Genomic DNA, 26,826 nt, shown 5'->3' with positions numbered 1-26,826 from the left:
TATGAGTTGAATTTTTCTTTTAAAATAAAACAGTGATAATTTGTGTCAAAGAAATCTTTTGCATTACTAAAATTTGTCTTTTAAAATAAATCCCATTTTATTGGTCATTTTTTCTTTCAAACTTATCTTGACAACTTAAGTACATTTTTGTAGCCTTTTCACTTGCACAAAAGGTACATGGGTACAAAAATCTTGCATTGGAATACCTTGCTACTCCTTTACAACACCACATCAGATAAGTATCTAAGGAACACTTCTATTAAAATAACATAGTTGTTGCTTTTTATACAGGGGCTGCTTCATTGCCAAGAATGACCAGCCTGGGCCTCCAGACTATATATGCTAATGTCACTTATTTGTGAAGGTCTCTTGCTCATTATTAGCTTCTAAGGAGGTAAGTGGCATTATTGTCCCTCCCCATTGGTGATGTCATTTCCTGCAAGAGTTAGGGATTAATGACAGAGGCCCCTTCCTACTCCATGGTTGGTTGTTGAACAGGTTTGGAATTTGGGGGTAGGGGAGATAGTTCTTAATTCTGAGACGATGGTTCCTGAACCATAGCTGTAAGGGTGGGTTCACGCCCTGCACGTGTTCTGCGAAGTCCGAATTCATCCCTATCTGGGTTTAAAGTTTCTTTGACTCTGTGCCACAACAGCTTTTTCTTCCACTGAATACAAAAGGCAGCTGCCTCTGCTTCTTCTGAGTCAGGATCTGGCTTTCGCAAACCCTGTTTGAAGGATGCAAAATAATTACACACATTAATATACTTGGATAGACAAAGGAGTTTAAAATTTCTTACAGTACAAAGGGGCCTAAACACAGCAAGTCTAGATGCCCATATGTGGGAACCAAGTTAACTTGGTTAGCCTCACTCCTCTCCTGGACTAAACAATGGAACAGCTGACACAGGACTGTCAGTAAAGAGTTAAAGGATGGAAATATAATGAAAGCCAATCAGCATGGTTTTATGGAAAAGAGGCACTTGACTTCGTACAGTGTGACATTCTGATTAACAAGCTGGTACTCTGCAAAATCATTGCCCATATTAAATAGATCAGAAACAGGCTAAATGATAGAGCTGAAAACACAGTTGTTAATGGGGAATCAGCTAGTGAGGCCCCCAGGGATTTATTCTTAGCCCAACGCAATTCAGTATCTTCATCAATTAATTGGAAGAAAAAATCATTGCCGAAAATAATCGGTAGATGACCGAGATCTGTAGGCTGGTAAATAACGAGGACAGGTCACTGATACAGAGCAAGCTGGATTGCTTAATAAATGGGGTGTAGCCAGGCAGCATTTGTTTTAATACAGCCAAAAGCAAAGTCATAATCTAGGACAAAAAATACCTGTGTCATGGAAATCAGTGACTGAAGAGGGTTTATAGGTTATTTCCAGCACTTGCCTTTTGAAAGAATCTTGACCTATACCAGTGGTTCCCAAATGGGTTCGTGAAATGTTACAGGGGGTTCTCAGGGAAAAATTCCCTAATGGTGGACAGAGCTGTCCCTAGGGACCCCGGGCAGCATGGGGCCAGCATCCCGGAGCCCCTGGACTTCAAAGAGCTAAGCAGATCAAAGCAAGCATCTCTGTCACACTGAGGAGATTTAAACTTCAAGACTCCTTATAAGAAATGGAAAGGGAGGTGGATTTTTTTTGCTGTTTTTTTAATTAAATAGGCAGCTAGTATTGTTTTTAAAATTATTATGAAGAACAAGTTTAAGCTTTGTTGTAATGTTCGTTGTTTGCCTGGACTGCTCAAGCCCTGAATGCTTGTGTAGGAGAAACTTGAGTTGGCTTCTTAAATATCTTCATGCTGTTTCACATCTGATACCCCTTGATGAAACATAGGAGCCTTGTTTTATAACAGGCTTATTCAAAGTGATACAAGCTACGAAAGTGAGATCTTGGAAGAAGGTTGCCATTTTCATAATGTAATGATAAATAATTAAAATAGTGTGTAATAAGCATGTCATAAAAACAAATTTTATATTTCCAAGATCACTGCTTTTATAATTTATACTCAGGTAAAGGAGAAAATACCTGGAAATACTCATTTTTAGGAGGGGGTTCACAAGACGTGACATTTTGTTGCAAGGGGTTCACAGGTTGTTACAAGTTTGGGAACTACTGACCTATACCAGTGCACACTTACTTTGACGCACGCAGCCTCTGCTGCCTTCAGGGACTGTAGGACCACTTGAAACAGATTCTGTGCATTGTTCACCAGTAGTTCAGCAGAGCACTTACTCCCTGCTGTTGCTGCTTTTACCCTTAAAATATTTACAGATTTAAAGAGAAAACATTACACAACTTGCTAAGTGACTACATACTGTCATTCTAGAGTCACGGCTGGCTGAGGGCTCCCTGGATCTAGGAAGGTCATAGAACAAGCTGATACATGTGGAAGGAAAGTGCTCCAGTACCGCTGGCCCTTGCTCATGGAACAGTTTTGACCACAGAAGAGATTTTCAGCTTTAAAAAGCCATTGTAGGGAGAGCAAAAGAATAAAAGCAGGAGCAGTAGTAGCCAGAATGGAGAAGTAGCAAATGCAATGTTGAAACCTGCTGTAGCCTGAATGCCCAATGATACTGCTGCCAGTGACTAGTTACAGACCCTTTCCCTCAATCACCCAGTGTGAGCTGGTCCTTCCGGCCGAAGGGGGACAAAGGAAAACTATTGCTGCTATTTGGACTTAGCCGGTGTGCTCAGAGTGTGGAGATGAGGGTGACATAAGCACTGAGACTGTGGCAAGAAGAAAGTAGGGAGATGTCTCTGAGCTCTGTTTAACTAGCACAGAGAGCTATGCAGAGATATTCAGGACCCCAGAGAGCCACCAGCGGCATGGCACTCATTGGTCAAGGAGCCCAAGGGACACAGGTGCCCAGCTCACACTGGGTTTCGGAGTGTCAATGGAAAATTAACTGCAAGGAGCCAGAGAACCTCCAGGCAGATGCAGCATGGCTGGAAGCCTGAGAGCAAGAGGGGACTTACGTGCCTCCTAGTACAAGTAGCGTTAGCTCTGGAGAAAGCTGTTCAAACATTAGCTCAAGGCTTATTCTAGGCTCAGCTGAAGCCCAGAGGTGGCTCAGCACCGGCTGCCTGGGAGCAGGATCGGGCTCTCAGAGTTTAGCACTGGGCTATTTTAGAAGTGGAAAGAGATGAAAGCGGAACCTTCGGTTCTGCACAGCAGCGTATAACACTGCACGGGAGGGTAAGACGTGCTGCTCACGAGAGGCTCCCTGTTGTCCGCTATAGGCGTTGTTTCTATAGACACACCTCATGCACATGCACTGATTTTAAAGGGACACTGCTGCAGGCTGTGGACCTCACCATGCCACGTGCTGAAAAGTGGAAGTCGGTGAGGAATCTTCATGAATAGAAATATGTAACTATTTACAAAAATCCGTAATTCAGAAACAAACTACAAATAGGATAGTTATACTGATCTCAATAGGACTTTGGTTAAAATGCCTTCACTCTGCTGAAGTAACAGGGATCCACCCTAACCTAGGATTGTCGCAATCCGATACGAAGTTATGGCTTTGAATGGCCAATTGTCGGTCCACGGCCATCTTGTCCTGTTAAAAGGACAGGACTGCCTCCATCTTGGACCAGGTTCTTGTTGTATAGGAGAGGGCAGAGACTCAATCCTACCCAGCAACACTGGCTGTGTATGTTCTCCTGTTTTCTCTTTTTTTTTTTCTTTCTCCTGCTGGGCCATCTAAAGGTCAGGCTAGTTCTGTGTGTGAAAGCCTGGTTCTGCCTGGCAACCTGTTTTTTGGGCAGGTCGTCTGGAGGTCAGGTTAATCCTGCCCAGCGACTCACTTTCCCGCTCTTTTTGGACCCAGTCATCTAAGGGTCAAGCTTGTTTACTTGTCAACTCCAGTGTGTCGTGTGCAAATCCTGCTGACGTGGGGTGGCAACGGCTCGGAGCCTGGAGGGAGGAGGGACCAGGGAGCCAATCAGATACTGACAGGAGGGAGTGAGACCTCTCAATAAAACTAGGTTTCCCCTCAAAATTTGTGTGGAGCATCCGCGTGTTAGCTGAAGGACCTGATCACTCTTTCGGCCAGGGTCTCCTCCCGGTAAAGCGTGCTCGTGTCGTATTGTTTGGATTCGTTGTCGTTTGGACCCGATCCCTGTCAGCTCGTCATGCTTCTGGTGTCTGTTCTGCTGGTCAGCTGCGCCAGGAGTGCGGTATTTGTTTTTTGATGTCTGACAGTTAGCTTATCTAGCCTCTTATTTTTCCCCTCCCTAACTCAGTACCAAGTATCTACTCAGGATATCAGGATTGTATTAATGAGCTCAGAATTGCACAATTGCTTAGCTAGCTTGTATAATTGTTCTAGTTGTTAGTGAATTGTTAATTGCAAACTGTTTTATGTGTGTGTGAATCACTGCTCTGTCTTTGTCCGGAGTGAATGAATCTGGGAGCTGTCTCCACCTGGAGATTAGCAGACCAAGGGGTTCCCGTCCCCGCGGTCTAAGTGAGTGGAATCTGCCCAGCTGCAGCCACACCACACTCTGGGTTACCCTTAGTGTGAAAGCAAGGGTGGCTGAGGCAGTGGCCCGTGGGTCTCTGTTCTGTGTTGCACCGGGTACCGCCCTGACAAACCCGATTCCTATCTTGTAAGATTGGCGTGTCTGCCTATTTGGTGTGGTGTGGTGAGCAGTATAAAGTGTATTATTACTGTGTTTTGGGGTGTGTTTGTAATTTTGATACCATCCCAGCCAAAGTTGCCTACTCCCCCGGCCCAAGTTGTAATTATCCCCCAAATAAACGCAGCCACTTGGCTTTTCACTGTTATTCTGGTCCTGCCTGTTTTTCCTCACTCAATACCAAGCTTAACGGACTGCAATCTATTTCGGACAAGGATGTGGAACAAAAACCAGGGGATATGTTGTTTTTCAGCTTGTAAGAAGGTAAAACAAAGAGGAAAACTCTTCATGGCAGAGACAGTCTTCAGCCCAGTAACTAGATGCCTACCACTGGTGCCATATGCAAATAGGAACAAGAAAGACAGTCAGCCGTGTCCTTTAAAATCCCTTTTTAAGAAGGAGCGAACACACACATCAGCCTTGAGAGAGAATATGCTTTGAACCTTCGGTTTACCTGGAAATAATTCTGAGCTGGTTGCTGATTGTTTGGATTTGCTCAGTGACACACAGCAGTTCGGTTGCACATCTTTCATCTAGGCAGTTCTTTGCAATCAGGCGGCCAAATCTGACAAACACTTGCCCATTGGAAGCCATTTGACTAGCACAGGCAATGAGCTGCTCTTTGGTCTAAAATTAAATCAAAAGAAGTCAGGCGAGAGAGGGGGGTGTTTGCTATACAATGGATGTAAAATCTGCTGTTGCCTTATTCGCGCTAGAACGTTAGCACAACGGAACCTTTATCGGAGCCTGGCTGAGGCCACTGATTGCCCAGCTGTGTCGGTTTTGATGATGTCACATGCATGTATCAACTCCCAAGAGGGCACAGCTGGGCCTCACAACAGAAACACCCACAAACTTCCTGATGCCCCTTATGGGCATGGGGTGGGGATATTAATGGACAAACAAACATCATCAAGAGACCCTGTGGGAATGGTTCAGAGGCCGATGGAGAAAAAAGACGGTTACTCACCGTAGTAACTGTTGTTCTTCGAGATGTGTTGCTCCTATCCATTCCAGTCAGGTGTGCGCGCCGTGCGTGCACGGCATCTCGGAACTTTTTTACCCTAGCAACTCCGGCGGGCCAGCTGGCGCCCCCTGGAGTGGCGCCGCTATGGCGCCTGTTATATACCCCAGCCGGCCCGTCCGCTCCTCAGTTCCTTCTTGCCGGCTACTCCGACAGTGGGGAAGGAGGGCGGGTCTGGAATGGATAGGAGCAACACATCTCGAAGAACAACAGTTACTATGGTGAGTAACCGTCTTTTCTTCTTTGAGTGATTGCTCCTATGCATTCCAGTCAGGTGATTCCCAAGCCTTACCTAGGCGGTGGGGTCGGAGTGAGACGTGGCGGAGTGTAATACCGCTGAGCCGAAGGCTGCGTCGTCTCGAGACTGCTGCACCAACGCGTAATGGGAGGCGAAGGTGTGGACCGAAGACCAGGTGGCCGCTCGACAGATGTCCTGGATGGGGACATGGGCCAGGAAGGCGGCCGACGAGGCGTGCGCTCTCGTGGAGTGAGCGGTGAGGCGGCATGGTGGCACGCGAGCCAGCTCGTAGCAGGTCCGGATGCACGCTGTGACCCAGGAGGAAATCCGTTGGGAGGATATCGGCTCGCCTTTCATGCGGTCAGCAACCGCTACGAACAGCTGGGGCGAACGCCGGAAGGGCTTCGTCCGCTCAATGTAGAAAGCAAGCGCCCTGCGGACATCGAGGGTATGTAGCTGTTGTTCCCGAGGCGAGGCATGCGGCTTTGGAAAGAAAACCGGGAGGAAGATCTCCTGGTTCAGGTGGAAGGGCGAGACCACCTTTGGGAGGAAGGCCGGGTGAGGTCGAAGCTGCACCTTGTCCCCGTGGAAGACGGTGTATGGAGGACTAACAGTTAGAGCGCGTAGCTCAGAGACTCGCCTCGCTGATGTAATGGCTACGAGGAAGGCCATCTTCCAGGAGAGGTAGAGCAGGGAACACGTGGCCAAGGGCTCGAAGGGGGGACCCATCAGCTTGGCCAGCACGAGGTTCAAATCCCAGGTCGGGGCAGGACGCCGCACCGGCTGGTACAAGCGGTCCAGGCCTTTAAGGAAGCGGGAAACCATCTGGTTGGAGAAGATGGGCCGACCTTCCACGGATGGACGAAAGGCGGACACTGCTGCCAGGTGAACCCTCAAGGAGGAGACCGCCAGACCTTGCTCCTTAAGGTACCAGAGGTAGTCCAGGATGGTAGGGACAGGGACTACGAAGGGATTGAGGCCTCGTTGGTCACACCAGAGCGCGAACCACTTCCACTTCGCCAGATAGGTGGAGCGAGTGGAAGGCTTTCTGCTCTCTAGTAGGACTTGCTGCACTGCCGCTGAACAGTCCCTCTCTGCGTGGGTCAACCACTCAGGTACCAAGCTGTAAGATGGAGGGACTGTAGGCTCGGATGGCGGAGTCTGCCGAAGTCCTGGGTGATGAGGTCCGGCCACAACGGAAGGGGGATGGGATCCCGAACGGAGAGCTCGAGCAGCAGGGAGTACCAATGCTGCCTCGGCCAGGCCGGAGCGACGAGAATGACGGTGGCTCTGTCCCTCCGAAGCTTCTGTAGCACCCGGTGTATGAGCGGGAACGGAGGGAAGGCGTAGAAGAGGCGATCCTTCCAGGAATACAGGAAGGCGTCCGACAGGGAGCCCGGCGAGTGACCCCGGAACAAGCAGAACAGGTGGCACTTCCTGTTCTCCTTGGACGCGAATAGGTCTACTTGGGGAAACCCCCACCTCTGGAAGATCGTGTGTACTACGTCTGGTCGGAGGGACCACTCGTGGGAGAGGAACGACCTGCTGAGATGGTCGGCCAGCGTGTTCTGCACACCCGGAAGAAAGGACGCTTCCAGGTGAATGGAGTGGGTCACGCAGATGTCCCACAGGAGCATCGCTTCCTTGCAGAGGAGGGAGGAGCGGGCTCCGCCCTGCTTGTTCACGTAGAACATTGCTGTTGTATTGTCCGTGAACACTGTCACACAGCGGCCTTGCAGGTGGGTGCAGAAGGTGCGACAGGCCAGACGGATCGCTCGCAGCTCGCGTACATTGATGTGGAGAGCGAGCTCCTGGGGCGACCACAGACCCTGGGTGTGAAGGTCGCCCAGGTGAGCTCCCCAACCGAGCGCTGAGGCATCCGTGGTCAGAGTGGCGGACGGGCGAGGCGGATGGAACGGGACTCCCGCACAGACGACCTGCGGGTCTAGCCACCAGTTGAGGGAGTCGAGGGTAGGCCTGGAGACTGTGACCACCATATCGATGGGATCTCGATGCGGTCGGTACACCGACGCGAGCCAAGACTGGAACGGGCGGAGGTGGAGCCGCGCGTACACGGTGACATACGTGCATGATGCCATGTGGCCTAGGAGGCGGAGGCAGGAGCGCACCGTCGTGGTCGGGAAGGAGACGAGGTCCCGGATGATGGAGACCATCGTCTGATGTCGAGATTGCGGTAGGCAGGCTCGGGCTAACAAGGAGTCGAGGACCGCTCCAATGAACTCCACCCTCTGTGACGGAATCAAAGTGGACTTCTCGGCGTTGATGAGAAGACCGAGTTGCTGAAAGAGGGACAGGATTTGTGTCATCTGGTCCATTACCAGCTGTCGAGACTGTCCGCAAATCAGCCAGTCGTCGAGATACGGGTAGACGTGTATCTGACGATGGCGGAGGGCTGCGGCAACCACTGCCATGAATTTGGTAAACACCCTCGGTGCGGTAGCGAGCCCGAATGGTAACACGGCGAACTGGTAGTGGGCATTGTTGACCACAAAACGGAGGTAACGTCGATGAGGAGGATAGATCGCGACATGGAAGTAGGCGTCTTTCATGTCGAGGGCGGCAAACCAGTCTCCCGGATCCAGAGAGGGAATGATGGTCCCCAAGGTGACCATGCGAAACTTGGGCTTGAGCAGGTATTTGTTCAGCTTGCGAAGGTCCAGGATAGGACGTAGCCCCCCTTTCGCCTTGGGGATGAGAAAATAATGGGAATAGAATCCCCTGCCCCGCCTGTCTTGAGGCACTGCCTCTATGGCACCCACGCTCAACAGAGTCTGGACCTCTTGTAAGAGGAGTTGCTCGTGAGAGGGGTCCCTGAAGAGGGACAGGGAGGGTGGGTGGGAAGGGGGGGCGAAACAAACTGAAGGCGGTATCCCGACTGGACTGTTTGAAGCACCCAGTCGTCCGTTGTTAATTGGGACCACGCCGAAAAGAAATGGGACAGGCGGTTGTAAAATAAAGGGGTAGGATCCGGTAGGGAGAGTGATGGGCCGTCCTCGGGCGTCCCATCAAAAGGCCGGCTTGGAGCCTTGCGGGGTCTTGGAAGGGGCCTGGCCCTGGCTACGCCTGTTGCCGGATTGACGACAGCGATTTTGCCCTGGCCGCCTGCTGTTATACGGGCGGTACCGCTGTTGAGGGAAAGACCGGGAGGGTTGTTGCCGGAAGGACCTGCGCTGTGGAGCTGGAGTGTGCATCCCTAGGGTGCGGATGGCAACTCGACTGTCCTTCAGGGTCTGGATCCGGGAATCAGTCTTTTCGGAAAAGAGACCCTGAGTGTCAAAAGGCAGGTCCTGTAATGTATATTGCACCTCTGGCGGGAGGGTGGAGGACTGGAGCCAGGAGATGCGGCGCATCGTCACGCCGGAGGCCAAGGTCCGAACCCCCGAGTCCGCGGCGTCGAGGGCGGCCGTGATGGAGGACCTGGATGATTTCTTGCCCTCGTCCAGCATTGCCGAGAACTCCGGGCGGGAGGCTGTCGGCAGGAGCTCCGTAAACTTTGCCAGGGACGTCATGATGTCAAAGACGTACCTGGCGAGGAGGACCATCTGGTTGGCGATGCGCATCTGTAGGCCGTCCGCCGAGTAGACCTTGCGGCCTAACAGGTCCATTCTCCGCGCGTCTTTCGACTTTGGCGCAGGGGCAGGTTGACCATGCCTCTCCCGGTCGTTGACCGACTGGACAACCAACGAGTCCGGGGTTGGGTGAGTATATAGATACTCATAGCCCGTGGGGGGGACGGAATACTTGCGCTCAACCCCACGAGCCGTAGGAGGGATGGACGCAGGCGTCTGCCAAAGTGTGGTGGCGTTTTTCTGAATTGTTCGCACAAACGGCAACGCCACTCTCACGGGAGCCTCGGACCCGACGACGTTAGTTATGGGGTCCTCGTCCTCCTGGACCTCCGCCACCGGAAGAGCCATAGCCGTCGCCACGCGGCGAAGAAGGTCTTGGTGGGCCTTCAGATCTATAGGCGGAGGCTCCTTGGCAGAAGCTCCGGCCACCGCCTCGTCCGGTGAGGATGACGAAGACAACCCCTGGACAGCGGCCTCTGTCGAAGGATCTGCAGACTGCTCGCCGGCTGGGTCGGGCTGCATGGACTCCTCGTGGTCCGGTTCACGCGCAGGAGAAGGGGGCGGTCGGCTAACCGTCGCCTCCGGTACCCTGCGCTCGGAAGCAGGAGCTCTCGGGGGCAATGGCACCCCCTGAGTCTCGTACTGGGCCCACGGCACCCAGAAGCCCCACTGCTGTGCCCCCTGAGGATGACCTTGTGGGGTAGGCCGAAGGTGGGCAGCGCCGTCCACTGCGGAGGAGACCGATGCAGAGCGGGACGGCCATGGCGGTGCCGAGGCACTGATGGAGTGCGCCGCCGACCGAGGCAGATCGGGCCCGGACGGTGCCGAGGATCGGTGCAGGCTCTCACGGTGCCGGGACGGTGACCGAGACCAACGGGAGCTCGACTGGTGCCGGGAGCTCGACTGGTGCCGGGAGCTCGACCGGGAGCCGGACCTGCGGTGCCGGGAGTGGCTGCGTGGGGAACGGTGCCGGGAACGGTGCCGGGACGGAGACCCTCGTCGGTGCCGACGCGACGGCGATCGGGACCTGGTACGACGTCGGGAGTGCGATCGGTACCACGATGACGAGCGGTACCGAGACTGCGACCGACGTCGAGACGGTGATCGGTACCGCGATGGGGAGCGGTGCCGAGATCGCGATCGACGGGACGGTGACCTGCGGCGGGACCGGGAACGTGACCGGGACCGGGAGCGCCGTCCGTGCCGTCTGTCCGGAGAGGGCGGCCAAAGCATCCTGCCCGGTTTCCCTGCCGATACGACAGCCCGCGCCGGCGGTGCCGGGGGCCGGAGGCTCGGTGCCTCTATGAGCTGTATTAGCTCGCGTGCCGAGGAGAAAGTCTCCGGCGTTGATGGCAGCCGGGGCTCAACCACGGTCGGTGCCGGGGAGCGTGGCGATGCCGGACTCGACGGCCCTTGCGGCGCCGGAGTCAAAGGCCCGGTGCACGGCTTGTGCACGGCCACCGCGGGGCCCGCAGGTGGCGCAACAGTCTTCGCTGAGTCCTCAGCGCGGGCCTTAGCAAGTGCCTTCGCCAGCTTGTGTTTCCTTGAAGGCGAGAGCGAGCGGTGCCGGGTCTTCGAAGCCGCTGGCTTAGGCTGTGGTGCCGCGGTGCCTGAGCGGCTTGGTGCCGCCGGTGCGCTCTGCACCGAGGAAGCTCGCGGTGCCGGCGCGGACGGTGCCGGGGGTTGGAGCGACGCCTCCATTAGGAGTTGTTTCAAGCGAATATCTCGCTCCTTGCGAGTTCGCGGCTTGAAGGCGGAACAGAAAGAGCACTTATCTGTTCTATGTCCTTCGCCCAGGCAACGGAGGCAGGCGTCGTGTGGATCCCCAATTGGCATAGGCCGCTGGCACGACACGCAGGGCTTAAAGCCCGGTGCCTTGGGCATAAGCCCGCACCGGGGGAGGAAAGGGAGGGGATACCCCCCTTAACCTTATCCTAAACCTAACTAATTAACTAACTATGAAAAACTATCTACACTAAGTACTAAACGAACTATATACACAAGAAAGTAGCGAGAGCTAGGGTTGTGGAGGACAGAGAGCACTCCACAGTTCCAACTGGCCGTCACGGGCGGTAAGAAGGAACTGAGGAGCGGACGGGCCGGCTGGGGTATATATCCTGCGCCATAGCGGCGCCACTCCAGGGGGCGCCAGCCGGCCCGCCGGAGTTGCTAGGGTAAAAAAGTTCCGAAGAGCCGTGCACGCGCGGCGCGCACACCTGACTGGAATGGATAGGAGCAATCACTCGAAGAAGAACAGGATAGTTTTAAAGTGCTTTCAACATCCGAATTGCAGCTGCTGCAGCAGCAGTTCATGGCTCATTCCGCCATTTCTAACTCGCTCTGTGAAAGCTACATTCAGGGCCGGCTCCAGAGCCCAGCGGGGCAAGCACCCGCCTGGGGCGGCCCTTTCCCGGGGGGCGGCAGGCTGGGCCGGCGGACCTGCCGCAGTCATGCCTGCGGGAGGTCCACCGGAGCCCCGGGAGCAGCGGACCTGCCGCAGGCATGACTGCGGAGGGGACGCTCGGCCGGCGGCTCCAGTGGACCTCCCGCAGGCATGACTGCGGACGGTTCGCTGGTCCCGCGGCTCGGCTGGACCTCCCGCAGGCATGCCTGCGGCAGCTCAACCGGAGCCGCCGGACCAGCGAACCGCCCGCAGCTGCGGGAGGTCCAGCCGAGCCGCGGACCCTCCGCAGTCATGCCCGCGGGAGGTCCGCTGCTCCCGCGGCTCGGGGGCGCCTCCCGGGCATGACTGCTTGGGGCGGCCAAATTTGTAGAGCCACCCCTGGCTACATTGGGGACTGTTCGATATGCCAAACTCCGTCAAAGAACTGGAGTTGCAAATAGACTTTGGGCCCCAAACTGCAGCAGTCAGCAGGCCTGTGGGTAGAAGAGGGAGGGTAATAGTTCCAAGAGCCAATGAATAGATTGAAATAGGGAAAAGGGGCTGAATAATCTTCCTTGCCTTCCTCTTCTCCTTTTTGGAGGAAATTCTTTTCAGAGAATTGCAGATACACTCACACTAATGCTATTACACCTGTTTTAAGTGAAACGGACATTGATTGAGTCTTCCCAGGGGTGTGCGCAGGAGTTAGTGTGTGTTCAGCCTTCTCATCATGATAACACCCCCTTTCTGACTTACTGAGGCATTGTGCTCTCTCTACAATGTGGCTCAGACATTTGTGATCACCACAAATGGGTGCTTGGAGGATTTAGCTGGCTGTGGTTACTGAGTGAAATATTTCCTCCCATCCTATAACAACGCTGGCAATACCGTTATTGGTCCCTTCCTCTTTAGAAACCGTGCCATGTGAGACATCCCAGTGGCCATTTCCTTGGTGACTTGGGACATTTTATTGCTGTCATCCTGCCACTGTCCAGCATCCTCTGGCAGGGCAGCAGGAGTGGCTCCCTTACCCTGCTCGCTGCTAGTGGAGTGGGAGTCGTTTGGAGAGTCAATCAGGAGCTGTGAAGACAGTAAAACAGATTCACCTCAACCAACCGACCTTCCCTTTTACCATCTGCATTACTGACGTCCATGGCAAAGTGCTGTCATGAAGAGAGTTTAGATAGTCCCTTTTTGGCAGAAATACTTTTTTAATGTAGGAAATGGGTATGTTTTGTATTTTTACACATGCATATTCTTGGGCTTGTTCTACGGGTTTATTCCTTGAGCCATTTCTACTAAGCAAAACAAACAGAAACGTTGCCTAGCTCCATCCCATCCAGTAAGCCAAGCCTCAGTCCTCACTTTCCATTGGACTGAGTCTAGCTACCCCAGGGGTCCCTTTAAATCCGTATGTCCCTTTAAACAATCTCCTCATATTATCCTCTGACTTGCAGCCCAAAGACCATCTTCATTAGAGCTGACAGTTAGTTGTGAGCTAAACCAATTTTATCTGGTTTATTTTGAAATGTGTGAATGCCTGCTGCAACTGAAAGCAATAGTTTTCAGAAGCCGAAAATGGCAGCCTCCCACACGCTGCCTGACTAACGCATCATATTGGCTTTATGTGGTTTAGAAGCACTACCGGCCAGGTCCCGTCCAATCCTCCCTCCTGCCCAAACAACTGCAAATGCTCAGCAGGATGCTGGGTGGAATATTGCAGTACAAGAGAAAATTAGAGTTGATTAGTGAGTTTAGGGGGTAGCAGATGTAACTGAAAGAAACCCTGCCACATAAAGAGTTGGGCAGAGAGTTCCCACAGCTGGGCAGGCATAGCTGCAGGAATCCCACAGCTGTGCCTAGCCATCAGACTCTTCTTTTGTCGTACCCACAAAGGCTGAAGATTGGAAGATTTATTCAAATGACTTGATGTCCAAATTTACATGTTTTGCAGAAATGGCAGCAAGCATCCTGCTTACCAGCATAGCAAGGCTACAGCATGGAGCACGCTCCATGGTGCAGGATTCTCAGGGTACATTCAAACAGCTATTACTCAAACTATGCACAGCACCCAGCTGCCCTTTGCGAAGCCCAAAGGAAATCCTAGTCAGCTCGGCAAGACCTTCCATATTCGTCACTTTCAAGTTTCAGCCCTAACTTGGCACCTGAGCGGCTTGTTCCAGCACTCAGAAGTCCTTCCAGCCATCTCTCGAAGTCAATGGAAAGATACCTAGGGACTTTAAAGGGCACAGCATCAGCCCCATATTGCACGGCTGATGAAACTGTATGTGGCCACAAGCTAATTCTAGGTGCCCTGCCTGTCTTCCTGGGCAAGGATTTTAAAAGTGGCTGCTGGGAGTGGGGCTCCCAGCCCCTGCTGACATTCAGTGCAACTCATGTGCCTAACTCCCTTGAGACCCTTTGAAATCTCTGCTTTCCCCCTCCCCTCTTTTTTTTTTCTTTTTACTTGACACAAGGAGGAAAATATATAAGTGGAGCTTCTGCTCTGGTAAATTCAGGCCCTCTCTTCCCCACACCCCCACTTCCCTCAAAGAAGAAAAAAAAAGTCTGATCTGTACCACTGCGGTAGCCTCCAATTTCATTCTGCAAATCTGCATGTTCTCACTCTGTTCTGTGCTCTCAGTATCTTCAGTCACTAGGCATCCCCTGTTCAGTTCAAAAGATCTGGCTATTTCAATTGGAGAAGAATGTGCTAGCCACTCACTAAGGGCGGGTCTACATTACTGCTTAAGTTGATCTAACTTACATCGCTCAGGGGTGTGAAAAAGACATCCCTCCTGAGCGACACGAGTGCTGTCCACACCAGTGCTATGTTGGTGGGAGAACGTCTTCACTAGATGCACAGCAGCATTGGTACATCTGCACCGACGTAGGGCTTTTAGTGTAGACTTGCCCTAAGTGCACCAGCCTTGGCACTTTGCAGTGAATGCTGAATTTAGATATTTTGCTAATTGCAATTATCTCCATTTCAGGAAAAAAATCTGCAAATTTTTTACATTGTGCCTAGCCTCTCAGACCTAGTTGGAAATACCGACCGATAACTAGGTGCCGATACCTTTTGTATTTGGTTTATTTTAAATGTATTTGTCCATCAAAAGTGACCAATATAAAATCTGGTTTCCAGTGAACTCCAGCTTCCGACACAGTTTTGCATCAGAGTTAAGTGAGGCACAAGGCAATCAGCCGGCTTACCTCGTTAACCCAGTGACTGTGGTGCTACTACACCGAGGTAATCTTGAGCCCTGCTATAGGGGACACTCACTGCATGTAGTTCTGCTGCTAGTAGGATATGGAAGCAACAGAGACAGTGAGCAAGAGAGGAAGATGGTTCTGTGCAGCCACATCTCCAAGCCATTGTATAATTTGATTTAAAGAAAACCAAAGCAATCTGAAATGATCAAGACATATGGGACTCTTGGACAAGCAGTGAAAGGCAGTTGTCACACTTTAGAGAGAGATAAATAGCTAAGATCTACTATACCATGATTTCAAATGCATCCCTGGCAGTTAAACCTCTGGATTCACTCATGGTAGGCCAGGCATTTGCTGAATTGGCTTGGTGTGTGAGATTCTGGTGTTTGGTGCTGGGTATCTTGGCGGGGGAGAGCTCTGCTTTGCCATGACATTGGTTTGCAACAGCACGTGACTCGCTGTTTTGTAAACACTGCTTAATGAGCTCCAAGGCGGCTTTATCAATGTCCTTCACTGACTGAAGCTGTGTCACCACATAGTGAGCTTTAGCAGACCACTCCCATGCAATGTAGTCTAGCTGGACCAGCTCCTTGTCCTGCTGGCTTTGAAGCTGCTCACCAGCTCTTCCTAGCAGCTCAGCAGTAAGGAGGAGAAGGTGGTCTGTCAGGGAGAGCAGGCTTTCCCGCATTTTTAGATGAGCTGTGTTCTCCAAAGCATCTTCTATGATGGTCTTGACCAGCTGGACATTTGCCATTATCTGACCTGCCTGTTTAGCCATCATTCCGTCACCTCCTTGGGCACAAGCAGGAGGCCAGGCCAGTATGAGGATGTTTTGGATGACTCTCGTGTACTCCCGATTGCTGCTGGTCAGGAGGAGCAGAAGTGCTTTCACTCTAACAGCAAGCTCTCGTTGGAGCAGCTCAGCACGAATGGACAAGTTTGTAGCAGGCACTGGGGAGACAGACAGAACATCCACCACTTGCAACAGAGCTTCAGTTAGTACCTTTACCTCCTCCCGGAGCACTAGGATGTCACGCTGCACGCTGTGTTCAGCACAGGCGAGATAGGACAGCCGGGCTGCCTCCTGTATTCTCAAAGAGCTCTCAGAGACAGCTGCCAGGACATCCCGCAAGCGAAGCTTGTGCTTCATTGTATTCCTTAATTCACCTAAGAACAAAACATCTCGTCCTATGAGCTGATCCACAGCACTCAGGAGCACCTGTATGCTGACAGACCAAAGAAGGCAGATCCCCTCGAGATGGTCCTGATGAGAAGACAGTGCCTTTTCAAGTAAATGCTTTGTATTAGTCTGAGCACGTGTGAATTTTGCTTGGACCCGTACAAACCTTTCCTGAATCTTAGGAACTATTGTGCACTCCTCTTTACAATCTGTATGTGCAACATCAGCCGCTAGCTGAACAACTGTTGCTAAAGTCCGCATTATCTCATCCAAAGTTTGTTTGCTCTTCAGAAAGTCAGCTGGAGCTACCGTGCAGAATAACTGCTGGACTAGACTATACCAAGAGCCTGCCACAGCCACCAGGCATTGGTTAGTTTCACAAATCTTCTCAGATAACAAAACAGCTGTTGGAAGAAGTCTGTCTGTTCTGGAAACTGGGTTTGGACCTATCTCCCTAGCTAAGCTAATAACAGATGGTGTTAATAGAACTATCTTTCTGTAGTGGGTCAGCTTTTCCAGCAGTGGCGACTTGACAATTGGTAAGGCTTCCTGAGCTGCAGCTACACAACAGTTGGAAAGTTCAAGTAAACCAAAGCAAGCAGTGTTTACAGCAGTAATATCATGTTTCTTTGCTGCAGTGATGAGTTCATTGATCACAGGATGTAAATCCACTCTTCCCGGGTATACGTTACCTGCTCTTGGAAGCATCTCAAGAGGAGAGGTGGCTGACGGAAGCTGTTCACTTAAAAATTCTTCCACTAATTCAGTATTGTCAGTAGTGCTCTGTTTTATGACATCTGGTGGTCTGAGCTCTACGTGGTCCTGGGCTGAAAAGCAACACAGCTCTTTTCGAATGTCAAGGCTCCGAATTTGTTCCCGAAGCGGACTCAGAATATCTGGATGGTTAGACTCATCCAGCCCCTCTCTGACATTTCGAGTGGAGTCCATCAGATGCTTTACTCTCTTTGAAAATGCGTTTCTAGTTTGTAGACAAGAGATGCCTCCTAAACAGTGGCTAGTAGCAGTTCTCACTTCCAGAATGGAGATTTCCAGTTGCTTAACTAAAACTAACAAACCATTCTTGAAAATGGGATCTCTGACTTTATCCACAAATCTGTTAGTAACTTGGATCACGCGAGCAGCTCGGCTGGTCATACGCGCGGCATGCCATGAAAACCTTCCAGAGTTCTGACTCTCTAGTTCTTGTTCACAACACTGTCTGTGATTGGCCATTTCCTGAATAGACAGATCGAGGAATTCGGGCAAGTTGATTGTCTCATCAACACACGCTAACAAGCTTTCTGTTGTCCAAGCCCATCTTTGATAGAAGGTTTGTAGTTGTTCCTCGATGTTAATCTTATTAGGATCTTTGCTCATTTCCGTGAGGAGTAGAGGTACCGTGGCAAGGAGTCTATTTAAACAGTCTACACGATCTTCAGTTTCTTTAAAGATTTTGAGGTTGGTACACCTGGCCAGAACAAAATTTGCCACTTTGAGCATCTGATGAGCATGACTGAAGAAGGCAGTAATAAGAGGCTGAAGTTTTCTTAGAAATCCATCCTCTCCCGCAGGAGAATATTGCATAGTAGTAGGTTCCAGTGCAGCCTCCATTAACCTTTTCAGGGGTTCGTTAATGTCTGTGAAAGTGTCCAGAATCTGACACAAAACAGCAGTGAGCATGGTTTGATCAAGAATCTCCACCTCAACTCTCATTGCATGACATTTCTCTTCTAGGTTACATTCTAGTTGGCTTTGTGCTGGCAATTCCTCCATTATGCTGCCGTAGTTGGAAATGCTTTTCTTGAGCATTAGGAGATGATGGCAGTGCTTTATCAACTGCAGCTTAATACTTGGCCTTGATGAGTTAGCTAGAAGCATGCAGTGGAAGATCACTGTTTCCACACACAAACTGAATTCGCCCTCAGCTAGGTGAGCAGGGTTTGCGTGGGACAGGAGGCTCAGCAGCTGGCTCAGGTGCTGGGAAAAGAGCCCATTTCTTTCCAGTAGTTCCTTGTTTCTGCTGGTGTTTGTCAGCAAGGAAATCAGTTCCTTTATGGTGCTATCCATCAAATGGAAAATGTAGTTTTTGGAACCACTCACTTGCTGGTCCTGGGGGTGCTTCAGGTGACTGTGTTTTGCAGCATGCAACATCGGGACACACTTCCTAAGGATCTGCAGCGTCTGGGCCAAATACTTCTGAGGAGGAGAATCTCGGAGCTCTTGGATGCGTCTTTCTGTCAAATTGTTCAGCAAGAGCAAGGACTCTGAAAAGTCACGGAAAGCAGCCAGCAGGGCTGGTATGTCTCCTGCAACCTCGAGTGCAGTCAGGCAATCCTGAAGCCAATGAGCGGCCTGGATAATCCTCGTCACTACAGCATCATCTTCAAGCTGGAGGATCTAGTTGATAGATCAGAACAAAGGTCACAAAAAAGGAACCACTGACCATTTCCCAAGATCTGTGTTGTTCTTTCTGCTAGGAACGTACTTGTCATTTTCAGCTTGCTGGCTTTGTTTTTAAAATGCCTGTGTGCATTGATAACATCTGTCTAGGTGAATTTGAGAATAAAAGTGCTGCTGGTGAGTGATACTGGATCGATAGTGCTGAAACCTGAGGGTACAGAACTCCCGTGACATTACAAAAACACCCACAGAGCATCTCAGCACTTCATGAGCAGTGATGACCACAGCTTCTCCGCACTATTGAAAGCAAGGGAAGCGTTACTAACCACTCTTGGGGCACAGAGAGGTAAAGTGACTTTGTCTGAGGTCACACCAGAAATCTCCCAATTCCCAGTGTTGTGTCTCACCCACAACCCCAAACTACTTCACCTCATTGGCTCAGCTGTAGAATGGAGGTACCACACAGCCCTTCTTCTGTAGAGTGCTCTGGGGTTTGCAGATGAAAAGGACCATATAAGAGCTACAACATACTCTGTGTGTGGCGAGTCAGAGCCCCGTTATGCTGGCGGCTCTGCACTCCTGTAACATGACAGTCCCACCTCCAAAGAGCTTGTAATTTAAGGGCTTGTCTACACTGAGGCTTAGGGCGTGGCCAGCTGGGTGGTACATCTAGAGTGCACTAGCCTGCCATGCACTAACCGGCCATACGGTCCCTGCTCCATGCACTAAAAATTCTGTCGTAAGCACCGTTGCACAACTTCTGGTGCACAGTAGTGGGGTCCACGCAGCCAGTTAGTGCACTGTAGCTTTACTCTGCACCACTTGCCACACACTTACGCTCTGTGTAGACAAGCTCTCAGTATCCACCTGTACAATGGGGGTACTAGCAGTGCCTTGCCTCCCAAGAGCACCAGAGGCTATCATCATTTATTATTTCTCCGACACTTAGGGTTGCCAATTTTGGTTGGACATATTCCTGGAGGTTTCATCACACAACATAATCTTTAATTCCTGGAGACTCCAGGCCACTCCTGGAGGTTTGGCAACTCTACCGATGCTCCTGGTGGGCAGGGCAGGGCAGATTTGTCCGGCAGCTGATCTTCATTCCCCACACAACCTCGTTCTCCACACACACCCCATTCCGGAAAACACAGGAATTAGCCACTGTGCAGATCTCCCCTGAGAAGGCAGAGCTGCTGGGAGCAGGGCCGGTGCAACCATTTAGGCGACCTAGGTGGTTGCCTAGGGCGCTAGGAGTTGGGGGGCGCCATTTTCTTCAGCAGCAACCGCAGTGGCCAGATCTTTGGCCGCCCCGGTCGCTGCCGGCATTTAGGCGGAGGGAGCTGGGGCAGGGGGCGCGGGGAGGGACGCCTGCAGCAAGTAAGGGGGGGGTGGCACGCAGGGGAACGCCCCGCCCCAGCTCACCCCTGCCCCGCCTCCTCCCCGAGCACACCGTGGCTGCTTCACTTCTCCCGCTTCCCAGGCTTGTGGCACCTAAGTTGATTGGCGCCGCAAGCCTGGGAGGCGGGAGAAGTGAAGCAGTGACGGTGTGCTCGGGGGGCTCGTGCGCGGAGCAGGGGTGAGCTGGGGCGGGGGGGGGCTGCCTCAGGGTGGGGGGTGGGGAGCTGCCGCGAGGGGGGGAACCTCAGGACGGGGGCGCGGTGGGGGGGAGGGCACAAGATAGAAGTTTCGCCTAGGGCGAGAAACATCCTTGCACTGGCCCTGGCTGGGAGGGAATGAAGAGTTAGTGGAGGAGGAGTGTATTTATAGCATGCAAATGACACAGCTGCACTATACTCACCTTTACAGTCTCCGTTAAGACTCTCTTTGCTGAATCAATCAGTTCCTCCTGATGACTCTGAACGTCTGGCTGAATATGAAGTTTCTGGGCCACCAGTAAGATGCTTCTCCCAGACGCGAGGAGAGATTTGGCAGCAGGCAGCATCTTCCCAGCCAGCAGCTCATCGTTGGACTCATGAGCCACCCTGGCAGAAGGATGCTGATCTCAGGTACGCAAGGTCACACAGATGCCTTTAATGAAACGCGTCGCTGTAAACCAGCGTCAGCATGGGACTGGGAAAGCTACTCCAGAGAGAAGCCAGACATCCTGACCAGGCAGGACACAACCGGCTCCTAATGAACAGACCTCCGTGGAGGGTAAGCAGATATAGGGCAGGGGAGGAGGGGGTGGGATTGTGCTTTCCCTTAATTAAATGTTCTGGTTTTTAAACAGCAGCCACATGTAAGACAGTCACATGAGTGTGTGGTTGGGGGTAGAATGGACCCTCTGCCCAATCCCAGTAAGAGGGGAACCCCCCTCCCCACTTGCCTGCACCCCATCCCATACTAACTGTTCCCCTGCATCTACTAGGTGGTCAACCAACCATGAAGGTATCTCTGTGGCTAGTAAAGGAGGGGCTGGAAATGACAGCTGCACTGCAGGCGAGGAGTTACAAACCAGAGACATCTTCCAGAAAAGCAACAGACTAGAGTTAAGCAACACTACAGACACAGACAAAAATTAAAAACTAGAACGCCTATATCCCAGTGTGTGAGGCACTTCAAATCAAAACGAAGGGAACCAGAATGCCTGGAACAAATGGTTAAATTAAAAAGCAACAAGAGAAATGTGGTCTACAGGTGTCCGTGCCTGCTCCACCTGTAACACTCGTACATACATACACACAGATGGAAATTCATTTTGCCCTCTTTAAAACTCAGTGTTACCTTCTTGCAACATAAGCAAGTTCTTCAGTAGCTTTGGCTAATTCTTCGGCAGCTTTTTCTAAATCAGCTAGGCGCTCGTTATTCAACCCATCCCACTCGGCTGCTATCATTAAATGACAAAGTTGAGCTGCCATGGGTGAAATAATTCTCTCAATGGTTTTGTTGGAGGTTACAGCCCTGATGTCATACAGATAAAAAGGCTCCATTGCTTCTCGGCTACAAACAGAAGACACGCAATTAAAGATTCATCTCCACAATACAGTAATATTAATTAACAACAGAATGCACTAACTCTGCACCTTCCAGCCAAACATCTCAAAGAACCTTGGGAATATTAATGAATTTAGTCTCACAACGCCCTTGCATTATCCCCAATTTTGCTGCAAGCTGTTTCTACAATCAGAGGATGGGGTGTGCACCCCGCACTGGCTCTGGTGGAGTTAATACAGGCAAAAGAGGCCAGTTAGCCATAAGCTGTACCTGGAGGAGAATGAGGAGGCCGAGAGACTGAACTGGGGATGAAGCTCACCTGGGCAGGGGCAGGGGCAGGGGTGGTGTCTATAAAGCTGGGAGCTGGCACCAGGGAAGGGGCCCGCAGTGAGGAAGCTAGAGAAACACTCCTGGGTACAAGGGGGGAGAGCAGGAGCATGTCCCAGGAGTGTGGGGAGCCGTCCAGAGAAGGAGCAGTAAGGGCTGGGAGAGGAAAGTTCTGAGCTGCTGGGGGAGGGCCCTTGGATTAGAAGCCATTGTAGAGGGCAGGCATGGGTTCCCCTACGAGCCACTGTAGCAGTGGCATATTAGGGGCAGCCTATCTGGGGACTCCCAGGGATGGTTTGGAAGGAGACGGATAACACCCCAGGATTGGGGGGTCTTGTTTGTGACTTGACCCGAGGGTTAAACCATGAAGAGGAAAGTGCTGCAGCTCCCAGAGCATGAGAGAGGCCACGGAGCAAGTGATGGATGACGGGTTGAGGAACTACAGGAAGGGGTGTCAGAGCATGTGAGGAGCTAATCCCCAAATAGGCCACTAGGAGGTGCCAGCGTGGCAAGAGAGCGCCCCCTGTTGCAGGCATGGCTCTGGTATGTGGCATAATTAAATGTTTGGGGGTCTTAAGCATGCCACTGATGTCAGTACCCATTTACATCACTAGTGAATTTGGCCCAGCATGTTAATGTCAGCTCATTAGTCAAAATGGCTCAGATGAAACAAGAGTCAACTTGCTCCACCACTCAAAATTCAAACGTAACCCCAACCACCCCTTTGAGTTTGTACTATTTCCCCTTGATCAGTTTTCACTTTCCTGGGCTGCTGCACTTCCTACTGCCAGACAAGACTAGAAATGGAAAAGATCAGAAACTTCCCAGCTGCTCCTGCAGTCTGAGCAGCCTGACCTGACACAGGCACGCCAAAAAGCTTGTGGGAAAACCCTGTCTAGACTCAGGAGAGCTCCAGCTTAATTCTGCAGCCTCAGGTTTCCTCTCCACCTAATAATCTCATTACAAACCACTCAAATCATGCTACTGCATGGAAGTGAAATGCTCCAGCGACTGGCCAAAGTTAGAGTTTGCACTAAGACCCTTACAATTATTCATCACCTGCCTGTCTCATGGTTTCAGACCACCTCAAATTCACCTCCAAAACTATGCTCACTAATTTTGCATACACTGGTTGTACACAGGCAAGCATTTGCACATGCCAATTGGACAGTTAGATGTTCATTTACCCACTCTGTATGAGCAGAGGTTAGTTTTGAATGGAGCTGTACATGATCATTTTAAAAATCTGACTCTTGGAGTCTGTTACAATTATTTTATTTCTATTGAATCTTCTATTTTAAACAGAGAATATTCAGAATCTATCAACCCTTTCCCTTAAAAAAATGTAATAGTACTACATGTGCCTTAAATAACTGAATAGCAAAGTGAAATTTACAGGGGAATTAGAAATATAATTTTTAAAATAAACAACATGTGCTTGTCACCTCTGCCCAGTGCAGACTCTGATGTTGAGGATCGTGTATAATACATGAAACCAGATTGTGTGACATTGAAGTTAATCAATAAAAAAACAAGAAGTGTTTTATTCTAGTAACACTGTTACAGTGGCAATTAAGTCTTTTTGATAGTGCTCTCAGTGATGTACCATGTACTATACAGTTAAAATGTTTTTAATACAGCTTAGTGCAATTTTACTTTGCTTATCTCAGGTGATCTTATCATTTGAACAGCTTTCCGCTGTAAATTATAAATACAAGAAAGCTATGATTATAGCAAGAACCACATCATGTACAATACCCCCCTGAAAGCACTCTCTAAAATTAACAGTAAAGGTTATTAGACACCTGTGAGACCTTATTGTTATTATCCAGGCACACAACTCAACACATAATTGACAGAAAAACTTAAATTCACTTTACCTTGTGGTGAAATGCGTTTCCCCTGGTTTTCCAACTGCAGTTTAATTAAGGTAACAAGCTACAATTCAATACGTGGTGTACACTTGTTTACAAGTAACGAGAAGCTAGTATTGCTGTGGGGTCTCATAGCTACAGGCAGTCAGCTGATGGCGGTGCTGACATCAGAGGCGGTAGTGTTAACTAGCCCTCCCACCGATTTTAAGCACGGAGCTAGTAGAAACTCCACAACCCCCAGCAATTAGCACAGCACTGGCCAGTGAGTGGCTATGGTGGGGAAATGTCTCAGCTACTTATTCTCATTTCAGTCCCCTCCTCTCTGTGAGAGAACCATGTGTATAAATGCAGGGGGAACAATGCCCCCATTCATAAGTGCAACCCAGTTCCTATTGTAGCTGATGTGAAAAATGAAACAGGCAGCTGTACAGCAACGGGGACGTTCCCAATAGTCATTGGTTGTGGCCAGATTGGGCCGGGCCCTGATGCAGACTTGCCAGGGAATAAGTCCCCCACCTTCTCCCTCCCCTAGTAAACACCCACCCTCCTAGCACACTGGGGGAGAGCTCCTCTGACCTTGGTTCCTGAGATGGGGAGAACAGGGGCTGTGCACCTGCTTTTATCCCACCCAGGTGGGGGGGCAGTGAGGCCGAGCAGGCTGGCGACAGCAGAGACGGGTGCTGGGGAGAGTGGTCTGGGCGATCAGAGAGACATAGAGATCCCAGCAAAGGAAAGTGAGTGGAGCAGCAAGGAGGGGCTGAGCTGTGGATGCTCTGTAACCCCCCTACCGTACTGCTCTGAGACCAGCCGTGCAGGGAGCTGTAACTGGCGCCAGCTCATGTCAGGGAGAAGGTGGTGAGCCCTGTGGGGTAATGGCTGCCTGTCTGCAGAGGCATTCCCAGGCCAATCCTGAAGCAAGCCCTGTCTGAGCTGTGCATAGCCCCAGACCAGGCCGCTCCACCTTGCAGCAGCCAGCGGAGGGCTGAACTCGGACAAAGCCAAGGTTTACTCGGGTCTCTTTTTCTTTCCTTTTCACTTGACCCTTGACTACAGGCAGGTGAGCAGCCCATTTCCCTCCACTCCCCCCGCCATACTCGGCTGGTGCATTCATGCTTTGGGAGATGGGTCTTCATTCACTCAAGCCTTCTGGGGAACAACATCCAGTGACATTTTGAACTGGGGTCTCTGTTGTAGGGGAAGATTTGGGGCTTGAATGGGGGCGGGGGGAGCTTGACGCTGCTGGATAATTTTGTGTGGCACTTTGACACCATCACTCAGCGGGCAGCGCAGTATCCTAGTCACACCCACTGTCTGGGGCTATCAAACCAAAAAGCCTGGCTTCACCGCCAAGAAGCAATTGTTACTGTATAGAGTGGCCGGGGGGGGGGGGGGGAGTGTCGTATGTATACATAGCGAAGAAATATGTACGTATATTTTCAAACCGTTCAACTACTCCGTATATTTTGAAACCTTCTAACAAGTTTTCAGGCTATTCCTGAGAGAGGGAAATTGGTTTGGTGTTGTGTGTGTGCCCTTTTTAACAGTTTAATTCAAGACACAGCTACTACCCTGGTTAGGAATATGTTAATTGTTGGGAATCTATCTAATGGGGGTGAGGAGCCCTCTACCTCAGAGAAGGAGGTGAGCAAGAGGAGCAGCTGGTGAGGAGGTACCGGGATAAGAGGACATGGCGATTTGGAAGCTCCTTCATCATAGTCTCCAGGTGAATCTTACCAGGGGCATTCTGGTACCCAAGGTATCCCATACTCTTCTCTTCCTCAGAAGCAGCATTGCTGGTAGAGCACAGTGAGATTTTGGAAAATCAAGTATCTGGTATTTGCCCAGACCTTTCCCAGTTCTCTCTATAACCTTTCTTAGTACAAATATTGCGTAAGCAACTATTCCTTGATAAATCATGTCTTTTGTATTCCACTCCACAGCAACCATCCCACAGTGGGATTTTGTTTGCAGGATATCCTGTAAGTGGGAGAGCTTTATGCTTATAGGTAAGTGGACGGTATGGGGCATAGGCAGTGACTGCTACATTTGAAGTAGCATTTATTTTTAGGATTCCTGAACTTCCACTATCTTTTTGAGTTCTCCAACAGCCAGAGAGCATGAGAGATAGAACTGTAGGTAGGAGGAACACCATGCGCCAATCTCAGTACAGGTCAATAGCAGCATAAACTGAGAATGTCCCAGCATAGGACATGGGGCCAAGAGTGAAGTGAGACATCTTGCCACTTTCAAAATGAATCTGAAATACAGCTACAACAATCTAGAGAAAATGCTCGTCTGCGCAGTGGAGGCAGGAACAAAAGGCTTAAAGGGTAGGAACTGAGCACCCTGGAGTCTCCTAGCCAGGGATGAGCTGTTGCATCACTGTGACCTTCTGAGAACAGCTCCCTGATCTGTTACTATATCACCTCCTGCAGGAGGCCTTCAGGGGATAGTTAAGGAAGAGGAGGAATCAAACAGGTTCTGGGGCCCCATGGTGTTGGTATCAAGTGAGTCTCCTTTTTGGCTCAGGGAGCCTCTTTAGGATATTTATTCATTGGGGAGAAGAGCAATTCCCCTCCCCTTTCCTGCAATTTTCCTCAGAAGTGCTGAGCACCTCCTCATTGCTCCCCTCAGTTAATATCTGGAGCTATACTGCTCTCATAGTGCTGGAAGGGACCCTGAAGGGGCATCGAGTCCAGCCCCTGCCTTCACTACCAGGACCAAGTACTGATTTTGCCCCAGATCCCTAAGTGGCCCCCTCAAGGATTGAACTCACAACCCTGGGTTTAGCAGGCCAATGCTCAAACCACAGAGCTACGGTGACCAGATGTCCCGATTTTATAGGGACAGTTCCCGATTTCCGGGTCTTTTTCTTATATAGGCTCCTATTACCCCCCACCCCCGGCCGGATTTTTCACACTTGCTCCCTGGTCACCCCAGTTACATCCCTCAGCGGGAAGGGGACGGAGACAGGACCCCGGGCTCACAAACGTCTCTG

The 26,826-nt window shown here is 50.9% G+C and overlaps 1 protein-coding gene and 1 long non-coding RNA gene across 5 annotated transcripts; one reads left to right on the top strand and one right to left on the bottom strand.

Annotated features, from left to right (window-relative positions):
• Positions 1-100: 100 nt before the first annotated feature.
• Positions 101-23,999, bottom strand: LOC123366298 (vinculin-like). 4 transcript variants are annotated; one of them, XM_045009589.1, is made up of 8 exons: positions 23,835-23,999; positions 21,418-21,633; positions 20,492-20,675; positions 15,400-18,687; positions 12,786-12,977; positions 5,117-5,289; positions 2,156-2,273; positions 101-727 (listed from the first exon to the last, which is right to left on the bottom strand). In XM_045009589.1, the coding sequence occupies exons 2-8, from the start codon at positions 21,621-21,623 to the stop codon at positions 530-532; spliced, it is 4,359 nt and encodes a 1,452-aa protein (XP_044865524.1). In that variant the 5' UTR covers positions 21,624-21,633; positions 23,835-23,999; the 3' UTR covers positions 101-529. The 4 variants fall into 4 exon arrangements, with proteins under 4 accessions (XP_044865524.1, XP_044865525.1, XP_044865527.1 ...); XM_045009590.1 differs by lacking the exon at positions 2,156-2,273; XM_045009592.1 differs by lacking the exon at positions 15,400-18,687.
• LOC123366300 lies at positions 294-22,000 on the top strand. Its single transcript, XR_006578027.1, has 3 exons — positions 294-394; positions 20,534-20,699; positions 21,062-22,000. It is a non-coding gene; the product is annotated as an uncharacterized LOC123366300 (long non-coding RNA).
• Positions 24,000-26,826: the final 2,827 nt, after the last annotated feature.

This window comes from Mauremys mutica, chromosome 3, assembly GCF_020497125.1.
Source record: "Mauremys mutica isolate MM-2020 ecotype Southern chromosome 3, ASM2049712v1, whole genome shotgun sequence".
NCBI classification, from domain to species: Eukaryota; Metazoa; Chordata; order Testudines; family Geoemydidae; genus Mauremys; species Mauremys mutica.
Note: the sequence above shows the minus strand (reverse complement) of the source record. Positions and strands in the feature narration are given on the sequence as shown.